Source organism: Triturus cristatus, chromosome 4_1, assembly GCF_964204655.1.
Source record: "Triturus cristatus chromosome 4_1, aTriCri1.1, whole genome shotgun sequence".
Classification (NCBI taxonomy): Eukaryota; Metazoa; Chordata; class Amphibia; order Caudata; family Salamandridae; genus Triturus; species Triturus cristatus.
The window spans coordinates 731652886-731671778 of NC_140585.1; the positions used below are offsets into that span (position 1 = coordinate 731652886).

At 43.6% G+C, this 18893-nt stretch overlaps 1 protein-coding gene across 1 annotated transcript in view; it reads right to left on the minus strand.

The window, feature by feature from the left end:
- WASHC4 (WASH complex subunit 4) overlaps positions 1–18893 on the minus strand; it is a 987939-nt gene that overhangs the window by 721046 nt on the left and 248000 nt on the right. The window contains exon 14 of the mRNA XM_085653223.1: positions 2574–2700. Coding sequence (XP_085509349.1) covers positions 2574–2700 — 127 coding nt within the window. The remainder of the gene's footprint in view (positions 1–2573; positions 2701–18893) is intronic.

An 18893-nucleotide genomic window follows, 5' to 3' on the forward strand; every position in this document is an offset into this window, starting at 1 on the left:
AGAAAGAGTCATCCCAACTGTGTCATTTAGCTGGTGGGCCTCGCTCCTAGAGGCCGTGAATGCTATATTATCCATGTGGCAACGGTTTACAGACATTTTGCTGAGTATTGATGCCAAAGGCAGGAAATGTGATGATCTTCGGTCGCATATTGATAGTGATGTAAAAAAAAAAGTACACTCTATTGCATTCTTAAATTTTTAGAGGAAAATATGACTGCTGTAGTGGACATAATAAAAAAAACTAGAGTCTGAAAACGGCCTTGTATCCCAAGTGGTCAGTATAATTGGTGTAGATGGGAAACATCTCCTTGAGAGTAGGCTAGGCAACACTTTTAGTGACTTTGGCACTGCAACATTTTCCATGTTAGAGTGCTTGTCACTTGGTAAACAAAGAAATATTGTGGAGCAAGTCAGGAAATTTTATTTGCCAATGTATGAGAAATGGATTGCAATGATGCATAGAAATGTCCCTTCACCAACCACGGCATTTAAAGTCAATGAAGCCTCACTGTGGTACTCTGCACAAGTTCTAGATTCTTTCATTAAGGGAAATTTTCTCTGGCCTTTCAAAAGTGCTGCTTCATTTTTGACTGCTTCAATAACAATGAGGGCATATGTGCCCAGTTCAATGCATTTATTGCAGAACCTGTCCCAGAGAATCTCAATCTGAAATGCTTAAGACCTGGCTTTTCCTCTTATAGGATATGTAGCTTTGACACCCGAATCATTAGACATTACTTGCTACTCTCAGCACCAAGACGCCTCAGCATTCGTGCGCTCTTTAAGTCTTTACTTACTTACTTCAGGTGAGCCAGATCTGGCATGGAAAGCTATGTCAGTAGCCACAGCTAGCAAATTGTGTACTGGCTGTTTTTGTATTGCCCATCTCAAGTGGCAATGTTGAGAGGACCTTTTCACAGATAAAGGTTTACATGGGAAGGAAAGAGCAAGTAACAATGACCAAAGACTCACTGAAGTAGTATTGTATGGTGTACTACAATAAGTTTGAGTTGTAAACATTTATTTGGACCTCGTATACACTGTACGTACACTGTCTATATATCATGCACTATCAGGGCAGAAAGCAAGCAATAATAAAAGCAAAACGTTCCCTAAACACTGGAAAAAAACAGTTTCTGTTTTTAATGGAGCAAAAATGTGTAACCACCGATAACCATTGTTTTTTTAAGGTATTGAAATCACTTGAAAACACTGAAAAAACCCCACCAGAATTAACCAAAAATAGAAACCGAAAACAGGAATGCCTAGACATAGATCAGGAGGTATGAATCGGATACCTACATTTCAGATTAAGCTGCATGTAATTCACAGTTATAAAAATCCATAGTCAACCCTAAGGAAGTCAGTAGGCTAAAGTAGCAGGTACAGCTTTAACCATAAATGAGAAAAACGAATCATGAGGTACTCCACAATACACATTTTGTGTCTAGATTAAAATGGTACTGTTCTAGCAGCTTCCCACCCATCTGAACAAAAAAGTAACCCACAACTATTTTGTGCACATGTAGATGGTATATATATTCAAATAGAAAACAGCTGATACAGCTTTAACCATAAACCCTCAGTGAGTCTCATCCTTACTCAAGGTCAGGGAAGAAATAAGTCTCCCTTTCACTTCATTTCTGAGCAAGCTCAGAGGACGTTCATCATCACATCGTCTCCAAAATCCAAGTAAGGCCTTTTTTCCCCACTGGTAAAGATTATGAATGGACAAACATACATCCACACCGGAGGATTCCTTGAGATTCTCCTTTTGGGTCATTGGTCCCTTGCCAAGACCATACTCTCTTTATCTTGGACTCCTCTGGTCTAGTTTAGCTGGGTCTACGTTACACTTTACCATACCCTATCCTGTCACCAGTAATGACAGAAACCACAATTGTGTTGGGGGAAACAACCATCACAATGTATTAGGGTTGTTAATTAAATATCAGGGGATCACGGCTCACCATTCTAACAAAGTAATACAATCCAATAACATTTCTACAGAAATAAGTTAAGTATTAAGACAGATAGCTGCATTCTCCCAAATACTGACCAGTAAAACAAAAGAGAACTAATTAATGGGTATACAGCATTCTACTCAGCAAAGGAAGTACTTCTTAAAGCACATGGTGCATATGTTGATTGAGGAAGAATTTTATTGTAGATTATTTAAATTACTTCACTTACGCTCTTTGTGTATGAGGCACTTTTTGGGTGCTGGACTCCGACTGTTCGGTTCAGAATTTCATGTTAACTTTTGTGTGCTAGTGTTTAAAAGTGCCACTGTGAGAAACACAAGAAATTTAATTTTCCAGCTCTTGTTTACCATCACAGACCGGCATGTGGGACGACCCCGGGACAGTCACACCACATAAGTTAAATTTGATCCAGGTGTGCTTCTGGACCTCAAGGACAAATGCAATCACACTGGGGTCACAAGTGTTGTTATGTTCACAGCTGTGTACTGCTACTCCTTCATTTGCGCTTCCATTAGTGAGAAAACTAACACAAAAATCATGTATTCTTTACATAATCTCTAGAACAAATAGATGATCCCAGAAGCTTACCTGAACAAAAATGTTACATATATTTGTTAGATCCTCAGCAAATGTATCCATTCTCTGCTCCTTGGATAAAATGGCTTCCATTTTCATCATCCAAGAGCTAACAAATACATAATATGACTGGACATCTCTGAAAAAAAAGAAAACTGAAATTAATAAAAAGTTTAAGGACTACATATACTACAATGTAATGGGGCTTAGTGAAGGCACACCTGTGAAAAGTTCTGAGCTGCTTCGTCTAAGTGTTATCACAATATGTGTTTATATCTTGTGCTCCTCCCCTTAGGTCCATACCAGAGTTATGCGATACCTGATTTCATTAACATAGAAAACCCCATAATGCACTGCCGTTCTACCACTTTAATCAAACCCCACTTCCTACCACTCCTCACTATACTTGCCTGGCACCTATTCTTCCACTCAAAGAAGTACATCATTCACATACAGAAACATCTGCAGTACATATCAGATGGTGTCTTCGCTGTACACCTTTAATACATTTTCCAGCACTTGAAGTGCCACTATGCCACTTTCCTCACCTAAATATTAATGTGTCAGTTGCCAATGACCATCCCATGATAGAGCCTAGTCCCTTCATAGCCAGCATCGACATTAACATCCCTGGCTATCATAATCTGAAATCTCTGTTCCATGATCGCATCACTGTCCAAATTACTGTTAAAGTGCTGAGGTCCCATGGTCACCTTTACACTGATTACAGAAGCAACTCCATTTCCCTAGCAAGTTCATTTACAGGATCTATAAATGCCATCAATTATAATAAGGAGCTCAGATTCTGCATAACCATTTTGTCCATGACGCTTGTGTGGTCACCTCCGTCGCACAGCTGTGCACATGAAATCAGAAGATATGCCACTATGCTGACATGATTGGCACTTTGCCCTCATTCAGTGACACTCCTGTGCAAAATGGTGTTCCGGAGGACCACCTGGCACTGTTGTCTTCCAACAATATTACACCAATAAGCATAATAAGAGCTGCTTAAGCCCAGCTGACATGAATGAATTGGCTGAGAGTGGGGGAGACCACCCCTGACACCAATGGGATAAGTGCTATTTTGCAAGTATACAAGCCGTTGCCAGCCATTGGTAAACATCACTGTTTTAAGAAGTTCTGTGAAATTTCACCGAGTATCAAAGTATAAAAACCAAACAGCAAAGTGGTAAGCAATCATAGACTGAACAAATACATCCTGAATCTTTTAGTCCAGTCTTTACCCAATCCATACAACTAAGAGCACAACTTTGGGTCTTATTGACATACTCCGTGTCGAACAGAGTCAATGAACTATTGTATGCAACAACCTACTGTATGCAACCCTTATCAACTGTGGTAAATAATTTTCCTTTACCTGGACTTAATTTGATACAGAAACATAATAAAATAGCTCAGTAAAATGAGAGGCAGAATCCGTGGTATTAGAGGTTCGGAATGGGCTTTATTCCAGTGATCGATTATAATCGGTTGCTCCAAGTTCCATCACCACGGAGGTTCAGGAAGTGAAGTACATGCATTATTGACATGAAATGACTTTTATAGTACATACATTATAATGAAGCGAATGCAATAGGCGTAACAATTGATAAGGAAAGTGACGATTTGTCTGCGTAACCAAAAATGGGTGTAATAAGGAGTAAAAAGGAACATAATTGGTTATGATGTCACATATAGGTGGATCTATAAGATAATACTTGGCATAGATGCGCGCGCAACAGCATGACGTGTAATTGACGTGTAACTAGGGGGTGAAGGGGACTTGACATTTAGCTCTACGTATGGAGACAAGAAGTCTGGGGGGTCAAGTCAACCTAATCCCAAATCATATCTAACATCCTATGTTTAAAGAACTATGTTATCCACAAAAGAAGGACTCTCGGACAGAATCTATTCTATACTGACTGTGCGTGCGTGTACAAGCGTCTAAGTGTCTACACTAAATGCGAGGGGGTAGAAATATTCCATGGTAACAGGGCTATGAATTATTTGCGTGAGGATAGAGAAGCCGGGCCTTTTGCTTGGTAACTGGAAGAATGTTTACTTAAACTACTAGGCAGGAATGCATCGGCTGAGGGGGAAGCAGATAATTCGAAGGTGAAATACAGTTCTTGGCAGAGAATAGGCTGATGTCAGGCTTCGTGAGCTGCGCAGAGAATGAGACAAAGTTCATGGTCACAGATGCAGGCTCAGACTGGAGCTTTCAGAGGCAGAGGGCAAGAAGAGTTTGATGACAGAATCAGGGCCTACTTGCCTGGACTGCAACATGGAGTAACTGAGCCATATAAAGCCGGTGGCCTTTCATATTTTGGAATGGAATATCCGGCCCATTCATGGCGGATCTGACAGAGGACATGTTGACGGTGGACGCACATGTATTTGCGTCTTCATAACTGGAACTGGAGGGAACATACATGTACTTGTGACATGCACATAGAACCGTTGGGGTCCAAGATAGGGGACATAACTGACCAGAAAAATCCATATTTCCACATTCCCTCCTTGTCCCCTACTTGCCCGTTAAGAGATATCAATCTTCATCAATCCATTGATCTGTTCATATAACATCATTTGTTCTTCTTTCTTCTTTCATGACGAATGGAATCTTGGTGGTGGAATACACGATGTGGCACACAGGCCACAGATCGCTGGTCCACATTGTAGACATAGACAGCAACTGAATAGTATGAGAAGGCCAATACCTAGGAAAGATAGGACCTTCCATCCAAGGGTAGATATTATACTCCAAAACCAACTGGACCAAGTCCAAGTACCTGGGTTCTGGTGTATCTGGTTTACAATCTTATGAAGGCGAGTTATGGCTTTATATACAGATGGCGAATTTTCTGGTATGAATACGCAGCAGCTTGATCCGATGACCCTACAAGCTCCGCCCCTATCAGCCAGGATGACGTCAAGGACAAGACGATTTTGAAGCACAACAATCCGCATAGCAGACTGCTCTTCTGTTAAATTGCCTAGGGCGGAAATAGTTTCATTCACTACTGCTTCAAGGGTTCTAGTTAATCTACGTATCAGTTTACTATTAGTAACAGTACCTATATAGGGAAAGATGCCTTTATTGAAATCTGTGTATTTTTCCCATGCTGTTTCAGTGTAATCGACAATTGGGAGATCTCTCCGCTCTCTGTTGTGTACTAAATGAATATTCCTATAATAATCAGGAGGAGCTAGGAAAACAGGTGGCAAAAGGAATGCAATGTAGCAGGTACCATCCCAATCTAGAGGTAGACGCATATATGCAGTCTGACCACATATAAAGTAGGAGTGGCGATAAGCTCTAAATGAAGATTTGCCTTGATCACTGAAGTCTACTATAATAGTGCATTTGCTATGGCCCATATGTATGGAACCAACCTTTCTTACACACAGTTCACCCTTTGCTGGGAATACTGACATGGTGGGTAAGACTAGTTCAACTTCGGATACGACATTTAGAGTCATGAGATTAGGTGTAAAATTACCTAATCCATATACTTCATTTTCTAGATCAGTTCCTGTTCTTTTGGGGCGACCCTCCTTGTCAGGGTAGCAGACCTTGAGTAAAACTAGGTTCAGGTTTCCCCATACCCACTGATCCTGGTAAACTGCTGTGTCTGAGTCTATGGAATTGATTAAACTAAACCATGCTCCACAGGAGCCATTATGTGTAAATGGGTGTGGAAAGAATGGCAGGACTCCTTCATAATTCTGATAGGGAGGGAGCCGACCACACACCCAACAATTGGTGGCATTACTAGTCTGATGGGAATGATGTAACATACTAATGAAAGTGTTATTGCGCAGCGCAAGTCTATAAGATAATTCATGCGGAGGTAAGTCACTAAAAGAATGTTCTGCGGTAACATTGTAAATATGTCTTGAAATAGGGTAATATATGTGCAACAATATACTTGCAGTAATTATTAAAAGACTCAAGAAAAACAAGATTAATAATGTCACTATGCAATGGCTACGCAGTGATTTACAATACGCCTGTCGTTTCATCATTTTTCGCGACTGTCCATGATTCAGGTCTAGAGGATACATGTCAGAGACAGATTCAACCGCTTCACCTAGGAGAGGACTTAAACAATCAAATCGTCTGACGTTCTAGGCCTCAACTTTTCTTTGTAGAGTTCGGTTTCAGTCTTTTCAACCAAAGGAAGTTTTGAATCAGTCTGTGAGGGAGTGCAGGGCACAATGTCTATATCCGAGGATAGTCCATGAAATTTCTTGATATGGCTTGAATGAATCCAGCCCTTGCGGCCCTCGATCTTCACGGCTGTCCTTGTGGTCAGCAGAACCAACTTGGGTGTCTTCCACCTGGGCTCCAGCTGAGTCTTTCGGTCGAAATTTCTCACACACACGAGATCACCCGGAACTACGTCATGGGGTTTCACCTCAGTGTTGTCGGGAAAGGCTGCAGCAACCTGTGAACGACAAGATTGTAGTGCAGACATCAAGGAAGCCAAGTAATCTGTCAGCATATTACAGTCAACATCAGTTATTTTGCGTGGTACAGGCGTCCCCCACATATTTGGTGGTCTACCAAAGATCACCTCATACGGGGATAGCCCTGTTCGAGAGTGTGCTACCATTCTCATGTAAAAGAGTGCAACTGGTAACGCTACTATCCAGTCGACACCTTTCTCTCTGCATATTTTGGACAATCTGATTTTCAGTATCTGATTATGTCTTTCTACGAGACCTGCTGCCTCGGGGTGTCGGACACAGTGGAATTTCCACTGATATCCTAACAGAAGTGAAACATGTTTCATTAATTCGGATGAGAACGGCTGGCCGTTATCTGAGTAGACAACACGTGGTAAACCGTATCGTGGGAAGAATTCTCGAACCAACTGTTTGGCAGTAGTCGGGGCAGTGTAATCTGAAACCGGGTACGCCTCCGTCCAGCGGGACAGAGCGCAGACGACTACGAGAACATATTTGAATCCTCGACATCGTTCCATCTGGATATAATCCATCTGGAGGACTTCAAAAGGGTGATCAGGAGGATGAAATCCACCCTGCTCTACGGGAATGCTTTTACCTGGGTTAAACTGACAACAGATCATACAGGTACGGACTTTTTGTTTTGCTGCTGCTCGTAAATGTTTATTGAACCAAATGTGTTGAATGCTGTCTAGCATAGCTTTTTCTCCGAGATGTGCTGGACTATGTGTAGTGTTAATTATAACTTGGACCATTGAATCAGGAAGGAACCATACAGATTTTTCCTTCATCATCCATCCTTGGTCCGTTTGGATCCCTCCTAACTCAGTCCATTTCTTTATTTCGTCTGGTGTAGCATGTGTCTGTATGTCAATTACGTCAAGAGTAGGATCTTTGACTGTCATACACTGTGTCGGCATCGGGACTATTGTCTTTGTCATGTCGGGGGTTTGAGTTTGAGCAGTCTGTTTAGCTGTTCTGTCGGCTAGATCATTGCCTTGGGAAATGATATCAGTAACCTTCGTATGAGCCTTACATTTCATAATTCCTATTGCAGTGGGTCGATGTATTGCATCTAATAAGGCATGAATAAGGGGTCCGTGCTGAATGTGGGCACCGTGGGAAGTTAAATAACCTCTCTCTCGCCACAGCACGCCGAAGTCATGTACAACTCCGAATGCATAACGTGAATCAGTGTATATGTTGACCTTCTTATTCGTGGCTTGAATACAGGCTTGTGTCAGAGCGATGAGCTCTGCGGCTTGAGCTGACAAAGTATTTATACGATTAGTTTCAATGACTTCAGTATCTGTTGTGACTGCGTAAGCGGCCACTAACTCTCCTGTACTTGTTCTCATACATGAACCATCTACATACAATGTCAGGTCTGGATCTGACAATGGGACATCGGTTAAGTCTTGTCTGGGTTTTGTCGTTATAGTAATAACTTCAATACAGTCATGAGCTAGTGGGTCTGTTCCGGCTACTGGCAAAAGTGTGGCAGGATTCAATGTGTTACAGCGTCTGATTTCTATATGTGGCTGAAACAATGTAAGTTCATACCCTGTAAGTCGTGCTACAGTCAAGTGTTGTGTTTGCGTTCTATTTACAAGAACCTCTACTGCATGTGGTACTTGAACTGTCAATGGGTGTCCTAACACTATGGCATCGCTTTGTCTGATTGCTAAAGCTGTCGCTGCTACTGATTTTAGGCATGCTGGCAAAGCCTGAGCTACGGGATCTAATGTACTAGAAAAATAAGCACATGGTTTGTACGCTCCTGCTTGTTCCTGTGTGAGTACTGACAAAGCAGTACCTTCGCGTTCTGTAACAAAGAGTGTAAACTGTTTTCTGTAACATGGTGTTGCTAAGACAGGTGCCTGACATAAAGCTTTCTTTAGGCTTTCAAAAGCTTGTGTATGTTCCTGAGTCCAAGGGAGAACAGTCGATGTGGCTGCTTCCTGTGTTGTCAACTGAATGAGTGGTTTTGCTAGAAATGCATACTGAGGGATCCACTGCCTACAATATGAAGTGAGACCTATGAACGCCCGCACCTCCTTTTGCGTCTTGGGTATTGGCATGTTAGCTATTAACTGAATGCGGTCAGGTGTAAGCTGCCTTCCCTCCTTGGACAGCGAGTGTCCAAGATAAATAACTCGCTGGACACAGAATTGCAGCTTAGAAGGGGACACCTTGTGCCCCTTTTCGGCTAGAAATTGTAAAACTATCAGTGATGCTTTTTCACATTCTCGTTCACTTCTCGCGGTGATCAACAGATCATCGACGTATTGAAGCAGAGCAGTGTTAACTGGCATGTGGATACTGTCAAGTTCTCGTTTCAGTGCTTGGCTATAGATGCTGGGGCTTTCTGTAAACCCCTGAGGTGCGCGTGAGAATTTAAAGCTACGCCCATTTAAACTAAATCCGAACAAATATTGGCTCTCCGGATCTATTGGGACGCTGAAAAAGGCATTCTTGAGATCAATTACAGTAAAGAATGTTGCTTCGGAATCAATGGCTGTCAGTAATGACGAGATATCTGGGACCACAGGAAATTGTGGCACAATGCATTTGTTTAACTCGCGCAGATCAATAACCAATCGATAGACTGGCGGGGCCTTTGGATCTGTTCGTTTAAGAATCGGAATTATCGGTGAATTACATACATTGGAGTCTGTTTCCACAACTACTCCTTGGGCAATGAGCTCGTCAATGATTTGCAGTAAAGCCACTACAGCATCTGGTGGTAACTTGTATTGTCGCATTCGTGGTAGCACCACTCCTGCCTTTAATGTGACTCGATATGGTGTAATATTCATACATCCAACATCAGTAGGGCCTTGCGCCCATAGATGTGTCGGTACAGTCTGCAGTCGGGGATCCATGTCTCTGGACACATAGTGACCTTTAAAATCACGTAAAAACAACCTTACTCCTTCCGGAGAACAACATATTATGGCTCCTAGAGCTTTCAACGTTTTTATTCCTAGCAAGTTTTCTGGACATGATTTAGTAAGCAATAAATCTGTAGTTCGGGTCAGAGGCCCTATCGTAAGTGGAAGTGGCTGTGATACTTCATTAACAATAGGTTTTCCTGAAAAACCAAGGGAAATATTCTGTGAGCCTGAGAGGGGTGCCCCTGGAACTTCACTACGTTTTATGGTCGTTCGACTTGCCCCTGTATCCAGTAAAAATTTTCTATCTTGGCCTAATAATTTACTATGTACATAAGGTCCTTCTTGATCTACTGGTATTTCAATAAGGGGTAAGTCAACTTCCCTCTCTAGGCTAGTTCATGCGTAACGCTGATACTCAGGATATTCATACTGTGCGGTCTGATACATTTGTCGTGTTGTTGTCTGTGTGGCAGCAACAGGCAACGGTGGTGCAGCTGGCACAAACTGTATTGGCTGTTGTGCGGCTGGCATGGCCTGGGCATGCTGTAGAGCTCCTTGTTCATTCTGCTCTTGTCTAAATGGCCGTGGTCTTTCTTGTGTTTTACCTATGGCGATATTATGTTTTAAAACTGGACAATCGTGTACATAATGACCTGGCTTTTTACAATAATTGCATGTCCCTTTTACAGGTCCTGCTGAATCGGAATGTGTCATACCCTTTTTATGTCCTTCAGCTGGAACCGTCTGGGAAACTAGCATTTTCATTTTCGTGTCTTTCATGCGTCTGTGTTCATGTTCTTGTTCCTCTCTAATTCTATTGTGATGGTACTGTAACATTTGTAACATTTGTGATGGAGTGTTACCTTGCCAGGTACTCTCGAATTTTAATACTCTATTCTTTACTGGGGGCAGGGCATTCTCTACTAATTTTGTTACAAACAGATGTGGGTATGATTCGCTACTTGCTTTTATGCCACTATTTATACCAAAACATTTTTCAAATCGGGCATAGTAATCACTAGTGTCTTCATCTTGCTTCTGTTTACAGGCTGAAATTGTACCCCAATCTTCCTTTTTCGTAGTTAATAAACGTGGCAGTACCTGTACTAATAAACCTGGTAATGCCTTAGTTTTATCCCCAAGTCCTGCTCCTGCAGTTCGGGCCTTTTCTTCTGCTTCTAACACTGACCATTCTATTTTCCTTGAGTTTCTCATAAATGCCAGCAGGCATCAATACCTTTAATATTGTCATAATGTCGGGATAGGTATACTCTCCCATGAGTAACATGTCTTTAATTTCTCGGTGAAAACCCGCTGGATCTTTGTCATGACTGGGTACCACTTTCTTCATTTGTAACAATTCTATTTTTGATATGGGCGTATATACAAATACGCGCTTAAACTCGTTGTCCTCGCCTTTTATTGGGTGCACTTCTCGTAAGGGATTCTGTCTATCCATGTGATACGTGGTTCTTTCCTTGACGGGCAATGAGACATGCTCTGCGCATACAAAAAGAATATACTGCTTTCTTGATTCTAGAATTTCTTTAATTAATTTAGTACCTGCACCTCTCCATTTATTCATAAGCAATTCAGTCAATATGTCAGGTAAGGGACCAGGGTCCGAACGCTGACTCCGATATAGTATAATGAGTTGTTGAATCATATAAATCCCAACCAACCTCTGCTCGTCTGGGGTGAGATTCAAAAATGTGCGTACTACTGTATCATCACTATATTTTCCGGGACTGTCCACCCAATGGACAGCTGCCCTGGCTAAATCTTGTTCATCCATAGAATCGAGAAAATGATAACCCCTTCGTTCTCGGAGTAGTTTGTCGGCGGTTTGGAACGAATGCTCGTTAGACCTTATATTAATTATAGGTATTTGGAAATTCCTGTTATTATCTGGACATATCGGACGTATCGAGTCAGTAAGACATCTATTCCTGTTACAAGATCTTCCTCTACCTACATAGGCTATGGTGTCCGACTGTCCTGTGGGCAGTCCTGACCCTTCTTCCTCGCTTTGTTCGAACTCGTCTACCTCTAATCTTTCTTCGTGTAGGCGTTCTATTTCTTTACGGATCTTTCGGCACATGGCTATTATACAATTTTTCTTATCATGTCTACCTTCTGATATATTCTGGCTCCATCTGGTAAGAATTTGCATTGCTTCCGGGTCTACCCCCGGTCGGTCCTGATTTCTGATCACACAATTTATGAGGAAACGTAACAGTTCCCCCTGTATCTCTACTTTCTGGTATTCCATAGCTCTATTAATACATTCTGGATCTCGCCCTGTTTGGACAAAATGATATATTTTATCTAGATGCGCAGTCATTCCTGGTAACTTTCCTAAATACACTGCGGCTCGTCTGATACGCAATGATGCCAGGGTCATTTCGTCCTCTTTACCGGGCACAGGGTCATATCTGCAATCTATAAGAAGTTCCTTCAGCGTACGGGCACTTATGAGTTTGGGTGTACGTGAATGTGCTGACTCTTGAAAAGTAAGTTTATTCATTCTGGGTGGCGTAGAAAAAATGTTACTAGCACCTCCCGTAGCCCCATCTGGGGTGTCGGGCGTGAAAGGATTCGTTGAACGTGACACAGCAACTATAGGTGTGGACACGGCTATAGAAGTAGCTGTAGGAACAGATGCAGAGACAGATGTGCTTGCCGGAACTTGTGACTCGATCTGTTGCTGTAAAGATATTGGTACTGGGTCTTGGCGTTGAACCTCCCTGGCATGCGGTCTATGTGGGACGGAATTAGCATATTCGGGAGCTGCGTCATCTAAATACGAGGAAAGAAAAACATCTTCTGCGGTTCTAGGATGCCCCTTAGGATGTACCTTTATCGGGAATAATGGGGGTGGCAAGTCTTTCGGTATCTCTGGAGTAGCCTTAGGTAATCCGTCGGCTAGAAGAGGGTACATACCATTCATAAGGGCATTTCTTTGCCTATCTACTTGTTCTGATTTCACTCGGATACCTTCCTCAATTAATAGATTTTCTCGAACTTTATTTGAACTTTCTTTATTCTTTTCTTCCTGTCTACGTGCTTTTTCTGTGCGTCTATGGGATTCTTTACGCCATAACTCAACGGCGTCTTTCTGTGACTGTCTGACCTTCCTTTTCCATAACTCTTCCTCAACTTTCATGATGCACTCTGCATCCCAGGTTCCCGCTGTGGGCCACCTCTGACTTTCTGGTAATCCCTTGGTGTAGTCTACCCATAAATCAAGAAATAATATAGCGTCTAAGCCATGTTTATGATACATGAAGTGCCCTGGAGTATCCCTAGGAGGAATAGGGACGGCTTCTTCGAGAGCCCCTTTTCTAGTAGTGATCTGTCTTAATTTCGAAAAGAGCGGCATATTGGCAACTGATCAGATACTTAATCTTGAACACACTTAATACAAAAGCACAATAATGAACAACCATTCATACCACAATATGCAGGACGTTTTTAAACACATTTAAACATTAAACATTTAAACCTTTAACTGAAACAACAATGATGATCGTCTGCATAACTAATCACCAAGCTTAATTCTTGACAATAACTAGATACTTCGGAATACTTGATATACTGCTAAACAGTACAGATACACTGCTAAAACAGTGCAGACCGGATTTGTGTACCCAAACCCGTCTTGACCGGCACAACCTATGTGCACGTCAGAAATGCCTCCCCAGTAATGGTACTCACCGGGTAGCTTCGGGAACGGAAGGCCTCGGTAACTTGGACTTTAACCGGACTGGACTCGACTTGGGACTTCGGAAACTGGTGGGCCTCTGTATACCTCGGATCTTGCTCTCTCAGCTAGGCTCTGGTCGGGATACTTCGCACTTCTCACCGCCTCGTCTGGGTGTTGATCGCAGTCTCAGTCGCCCCCGCTTGACCGGAGGGAGCTACAGGAAATCCTGCTGGTACGCGTTATTGTCCGTCCAGCTGTGGCAGGAGACCGGGCCTGCAACTCACCGCCGGCGCGTGAGATGAGAAAGTGTCCCTGTTCGGGCGCCATTATGTGGTAAATAATTTTCCTTTACCTGGACTTAATTTGATACAGGAACATAATAAAATAGCTCAGTAAAATGAGAGGCAGAATCCGTGGTATTAGAGGTTCGGAATGGGCTTTATTCCAGTGATCGATTATAATCGGTTGCTCCAAGTTCCATCACCACGGAGGTTCAGGAAGTGAAGTACATGCATTATTGACATGAAATGACTTTTATAGTACATACATTATAATGAAGCGAATGCAATAGGCGTAACAATTGATAAGGAAAGTGACGATTTGTCTGCGTAACCAAAAATGGGTGTAATAAGGAGTAAAAAGGAACATAATTGGTTATGATGTCACATATAGGTGGATCTATAAGATAATACTTGGCATAGATGCGCGCGCAACAGCATGACGTGTAATTGACGTGTAACTAGGGGGTGAAGGGGACTTGACATTTAGCTCTACGTATGGAGACAAGAAGTCTGGGGGGTCAAGTCAACCTAATCCCAAATCATATCTAACATCCTATGTTTAAAGAACTATGTTATCCACAAAAGAAGGACTCTCGGACAGAATCTATTCTATACTGACTGTGCGTGCGTGTACAAGCGTCTAAGTGTCTACACTAAATGCGAGGGGGTAGAAATATTCCATGGTAACAGGGCTATGAATTATTTGCGTGAGGATAGAGAAGCCGGGCCTTTTGCTTGGTAACTGGAAGAATGTTTACTTAAACTACTAGGCAGGAATGCATCGGCTGAGGGGGAAGCAGATAATTCGAAGGTGAAATACAGTTCTTGGCAGAGAATAGGCTGATGTCAGGCTTCGTGAGCTGCGCAGAGAATGAGACAAAGTTCATGGTCACAGATGCAGGCTCAGACTGGAGCTTTCAGAGGCAGAGGGCAAGAAGAGTTTGATGACAGAATCAGGGCCTACTTGCCTGGACTGCAACATGGAGTAACTGAGCCATATAAAGCCGGTGGCCTTTCATATTTAGGAATGGAATATCCGGCCCATTCATGGCGGATCTGACAGAGGACATGTTGACGGTGGACGCACATGTATTTGCGTCTTCATAACTGGAACTGGAGGGAACATACATGTACTTGTGACATGCACATAGAACCGTTGGGGTCCAAGATAGGGGACATAACTGACCAGAAAAATCCATATTTCCACAGAATGTCCACCAGCAAATTGTACATACCCCAACTGCACACATTAGGACATTTAATGTCTTGATGTCTTGATTACATATCAAATTATTCTCCTTCCCTTCTCCTCCACAGCAATGTTAGCATGGTACAATAAAAACTCCAGACCTCCTAGACAATTTTCCTTCTCCTGCACTCCTGAGGCATATTCTCCCAATAAAGTTCGGAGCAGCCTCAGCTTTGGTGTATATAGTGAGTTTTGCAATTCACTATAACTTTAATTTTGGAGTGCATAATAGTGTAAACTCTATATTTTGTTATGTCGCACTCTTAAATATACCAAAATACTTCTACCTTACTATACAAGCTGTGTAAAGTCTGGATAGTAAATGAGTGGCCTAGTCCCATGGAAAATATATTTGTCCCCAACTTCTTTAACAATGTCATCTTGGGGGGCATGGCAAAGCTGCCAAGCAAGATGGCCACACGGCATTGATGCTCCGCCGAGCATTGCACGTAACAGACATTTCATCATATACTCCACTATTTAATTATGGGCTCATCACTGTTGCGGGCCCTATTCTACCCATGCTTGAGGGCAAAATCCACTGGGTGCAGCTCCCACCTGGCATTTTCCTGCGACGATCCACCCACCACATCCTGACACGGCCTTCGGAGGCCCTGCGGGAGCAGGGCCTGCAGGTTAGCCAGAGGACGGGGTCGGGCCTGTGCTTCTGTCAAATGGTTGCCGGATGGCGCTTTACCTCCTGAGAGCGCCCTGGGTGTGACCCACCTGCATCGAGGATAACCAGGGCACTGCAGATGCACACCCAGCCTACTGTGTGACGAAACCCCGGCACAGGGGTGGGGAAATCATATCGCCCGACGCCCGAGCCATGTTGATTTTTACCACGGGCAAGAAGATTTAATGCCTATATTGTCCGATGGACAAGTAGACATTAAACCGCATGCATAATACAGGTGGGGGCAGTTCGGGACTCGCAGCCAATCAGAAAGGCTGCCAGAGAGCCGGAGACACTTTTGAGGCCTGTGATTGGCTAGCAGCCCAGGACTGGGCTCTCGCCAGTGATTGGCTGGGGGACTGAAACGTCAGTCTCAATAAGCGGTAGTCTCGCTTTCTCAAGCTTAATGGGGTGGACATGCAGAACCACGAGGAAGCTGTCTCAATTTTAACATGAGGGTAGCAGAAATATTTCGGTGCTGGTGGCGTGACCCGAGATAGAGGTGAGGAGAAAGGGTGGCTGGCATTAATGTTACCCGGTTAATGCCGAGTGAGCTTGCGGCACCAGGGGGCGGGGTGTAGGAGTACAGTTAACTTTATTCTCTCTGCTCGCGAAGGAAAAAAAATGCAAAGATCCCGCCGAGAGCTCAACGGATTGCAGTGACAATAACGGTATTATGCTAGTGCTCAGTTCAGAATCCAGGAAAGAAAACCGAGCGCGCTAACTTGGGGTTTGGAGTGGTCTGTTGTGTAAGTGGAGCTCTGCTATGCAACGGCTCATATTATACTAAATGTGGCGTTAAAGAATTGTATCGGGTTGAAAATATTTCAAATTCCGGTGATCAGTGTCTCAGCTACACCACACGGTAGCATTATAGCAAATGAGCAATATGTTTGTTTTACCCTGTATTGCTCATTACAGCTGGTGGAGTGATGGGACGGCTTTCTTACTCTCTCTTCTGCTTTTTACTCACTCTCTGAATCTGCTCCCCCTGTCTGTCTCTCTTCCTCTTCGCGTTAGCCCCTCTCCCTCTCTCTGTTTTGCCCCTCTCTCCTCCTTTTCACTAGCTCTCTCTTTATCTGCTGTCCCTGTCTGCTCTCTCTTCCTCTTCTCTCTCCATCTTCCCTCTCCCTCCCTCCCATTCACTTCCTTCCCGTACCGCCCCAGCCAGAGTGCTGCACCTCCTCGCGGGTCGCCTCCTCGCCCTCCTTGCCCCACGGTAATCCACAAACAGTTCGGCCTCGGATGCCTCATTCTGCAGTTGTGTAATGAAAACAATGATTGCAGGGCGAAGAAAAACAGGCCGGCTCCATTACACACCAGAACTGGATGGCGATTGGGGCAAGAGCAGCAAACAGATGAAGACAGCTTCCCTCCAATGCCCCCTAGAACTGGATAGATTGGTCTCCCGGAGCCAGTTTGTCGTACTCACTGTGGATTTGGAAGGAGCACTGGATCCCACCTCCGAACGGGTGATTCAAGGCTCAGACATAGCCTCGGACACTCAAAATACTATCGTTGTTTCCTGCCCTAAAGGAAGAGCTGCTGGACTTCCAACTGAGGAGAGGAATAACCCTAAACTTGAGGAGAAAAAGCCAGGCACAACTCACAGAAGACCTGGCTGTGTGCACCATAAAGATAAAGAATTTGAGGAATAAGGAGCTGTCAGCAAGTAAATATTAAACTACCAAGAACTTAAAAAAAAAAAATAATTGATGGGGCGGATGGGTGATTTATATTAATTTCCTTTCGGGACAGAAGCTGCTATCTGTTACCTGCAAAGTGCCTGATCAAATTTGTCTACTTTTTGCCCGTATGAGATTTAAGGTGGTGAACAGTGAGCCGCTGTGTGCTGTTACATAATATATGTAAAGACAAAAAGATGTTGAAATTCCAGGGTCCCGAATCAGTCTCATGTCTCAGACACTCATTCATTGGTGGCCTAATAGAGTGTGTGTGCCTCACATTGCACACACTGTGACATGAGTTAACACTATCCGTCTCATTCACTCTCCCTCGCCTTATTTTTCTCTCACAGGCCCATGTTTCATGCTCTCTTTCCTGCTATTTTTTGTAACATGTGTCTGTTTAACTACCTTTTGAAAAACTGCTTGGCTCGTGAGGATCGTGAGTGCTGCCTGCAGCCATGTGCTGCAAGCGCATCGGCCCTGTCTCTTCCTCCCCAAATCCCCCTCCTATGATCTAAGCCACTGGGGTCGGAGCAGGGGAACTGCAGGTGTCTTTTTACCTTGTATGTGGTAGCAGGTGCAAAAGCCTACCAAACTACCATACTCATATCTATGGCACTTAGGTTACAAACCAATCACTGCAGCATACTCTCGACCTCCTTAGCTGTCTTCTTATAGGGAATGGAGGCTGTAATCTGAAAGTGTCAGTTTGCCTGTGACGTGATCAGATTTTCTCAAGCTCTATTTAGACAAAGTGGGCTCAATGCTTGGATACGTTAGAGGTACATTAAGACTGTTTAGACTGTTGTTCTCCCCCCTATTGCTGCCCCTCAACCTCATTCCCAGCCCAAAATCCCTCTCGATGCCTGCACTCGCCCATCCACATTATTTTTCATTCTGACTACAGAAATGATTTTCAGGGATCTCAGGGTCATAAGCCCACATTGTCACTGGTTCAGTGTCACTACTAGGTGGAATCAAAGCCTCCAGGACAGGCCCCTGCAGATAAAGAGCTGAATCATTGCCCCCTTCACCTGCGGTGACCAGAACCTCCTTCAGCAGAGACCCTGTGTACAGGCATCTCACAGCCTCCACCTCTACCCCAAGTAATCCAGGGCTGGCCCGGCTCTTTTGACAGTTGGTGGAGATGAGTGTCCTGCAAGATGGATGCTTGTGGCTAGCATCAGAACTCTGCAGCAAAACCTGCACAGTCACCGTTCCATAGAGATGCATGTGCAGTCTGCACATGTGGGTGCCAGTGCCTAGGACGGTCTGTCAGAGAGATTCCTGCCTGTTGTGCTAAATGTTAATGGGTTGGTCAGTGCATGAACTAATAGAGGTTTCATAATATCCCAC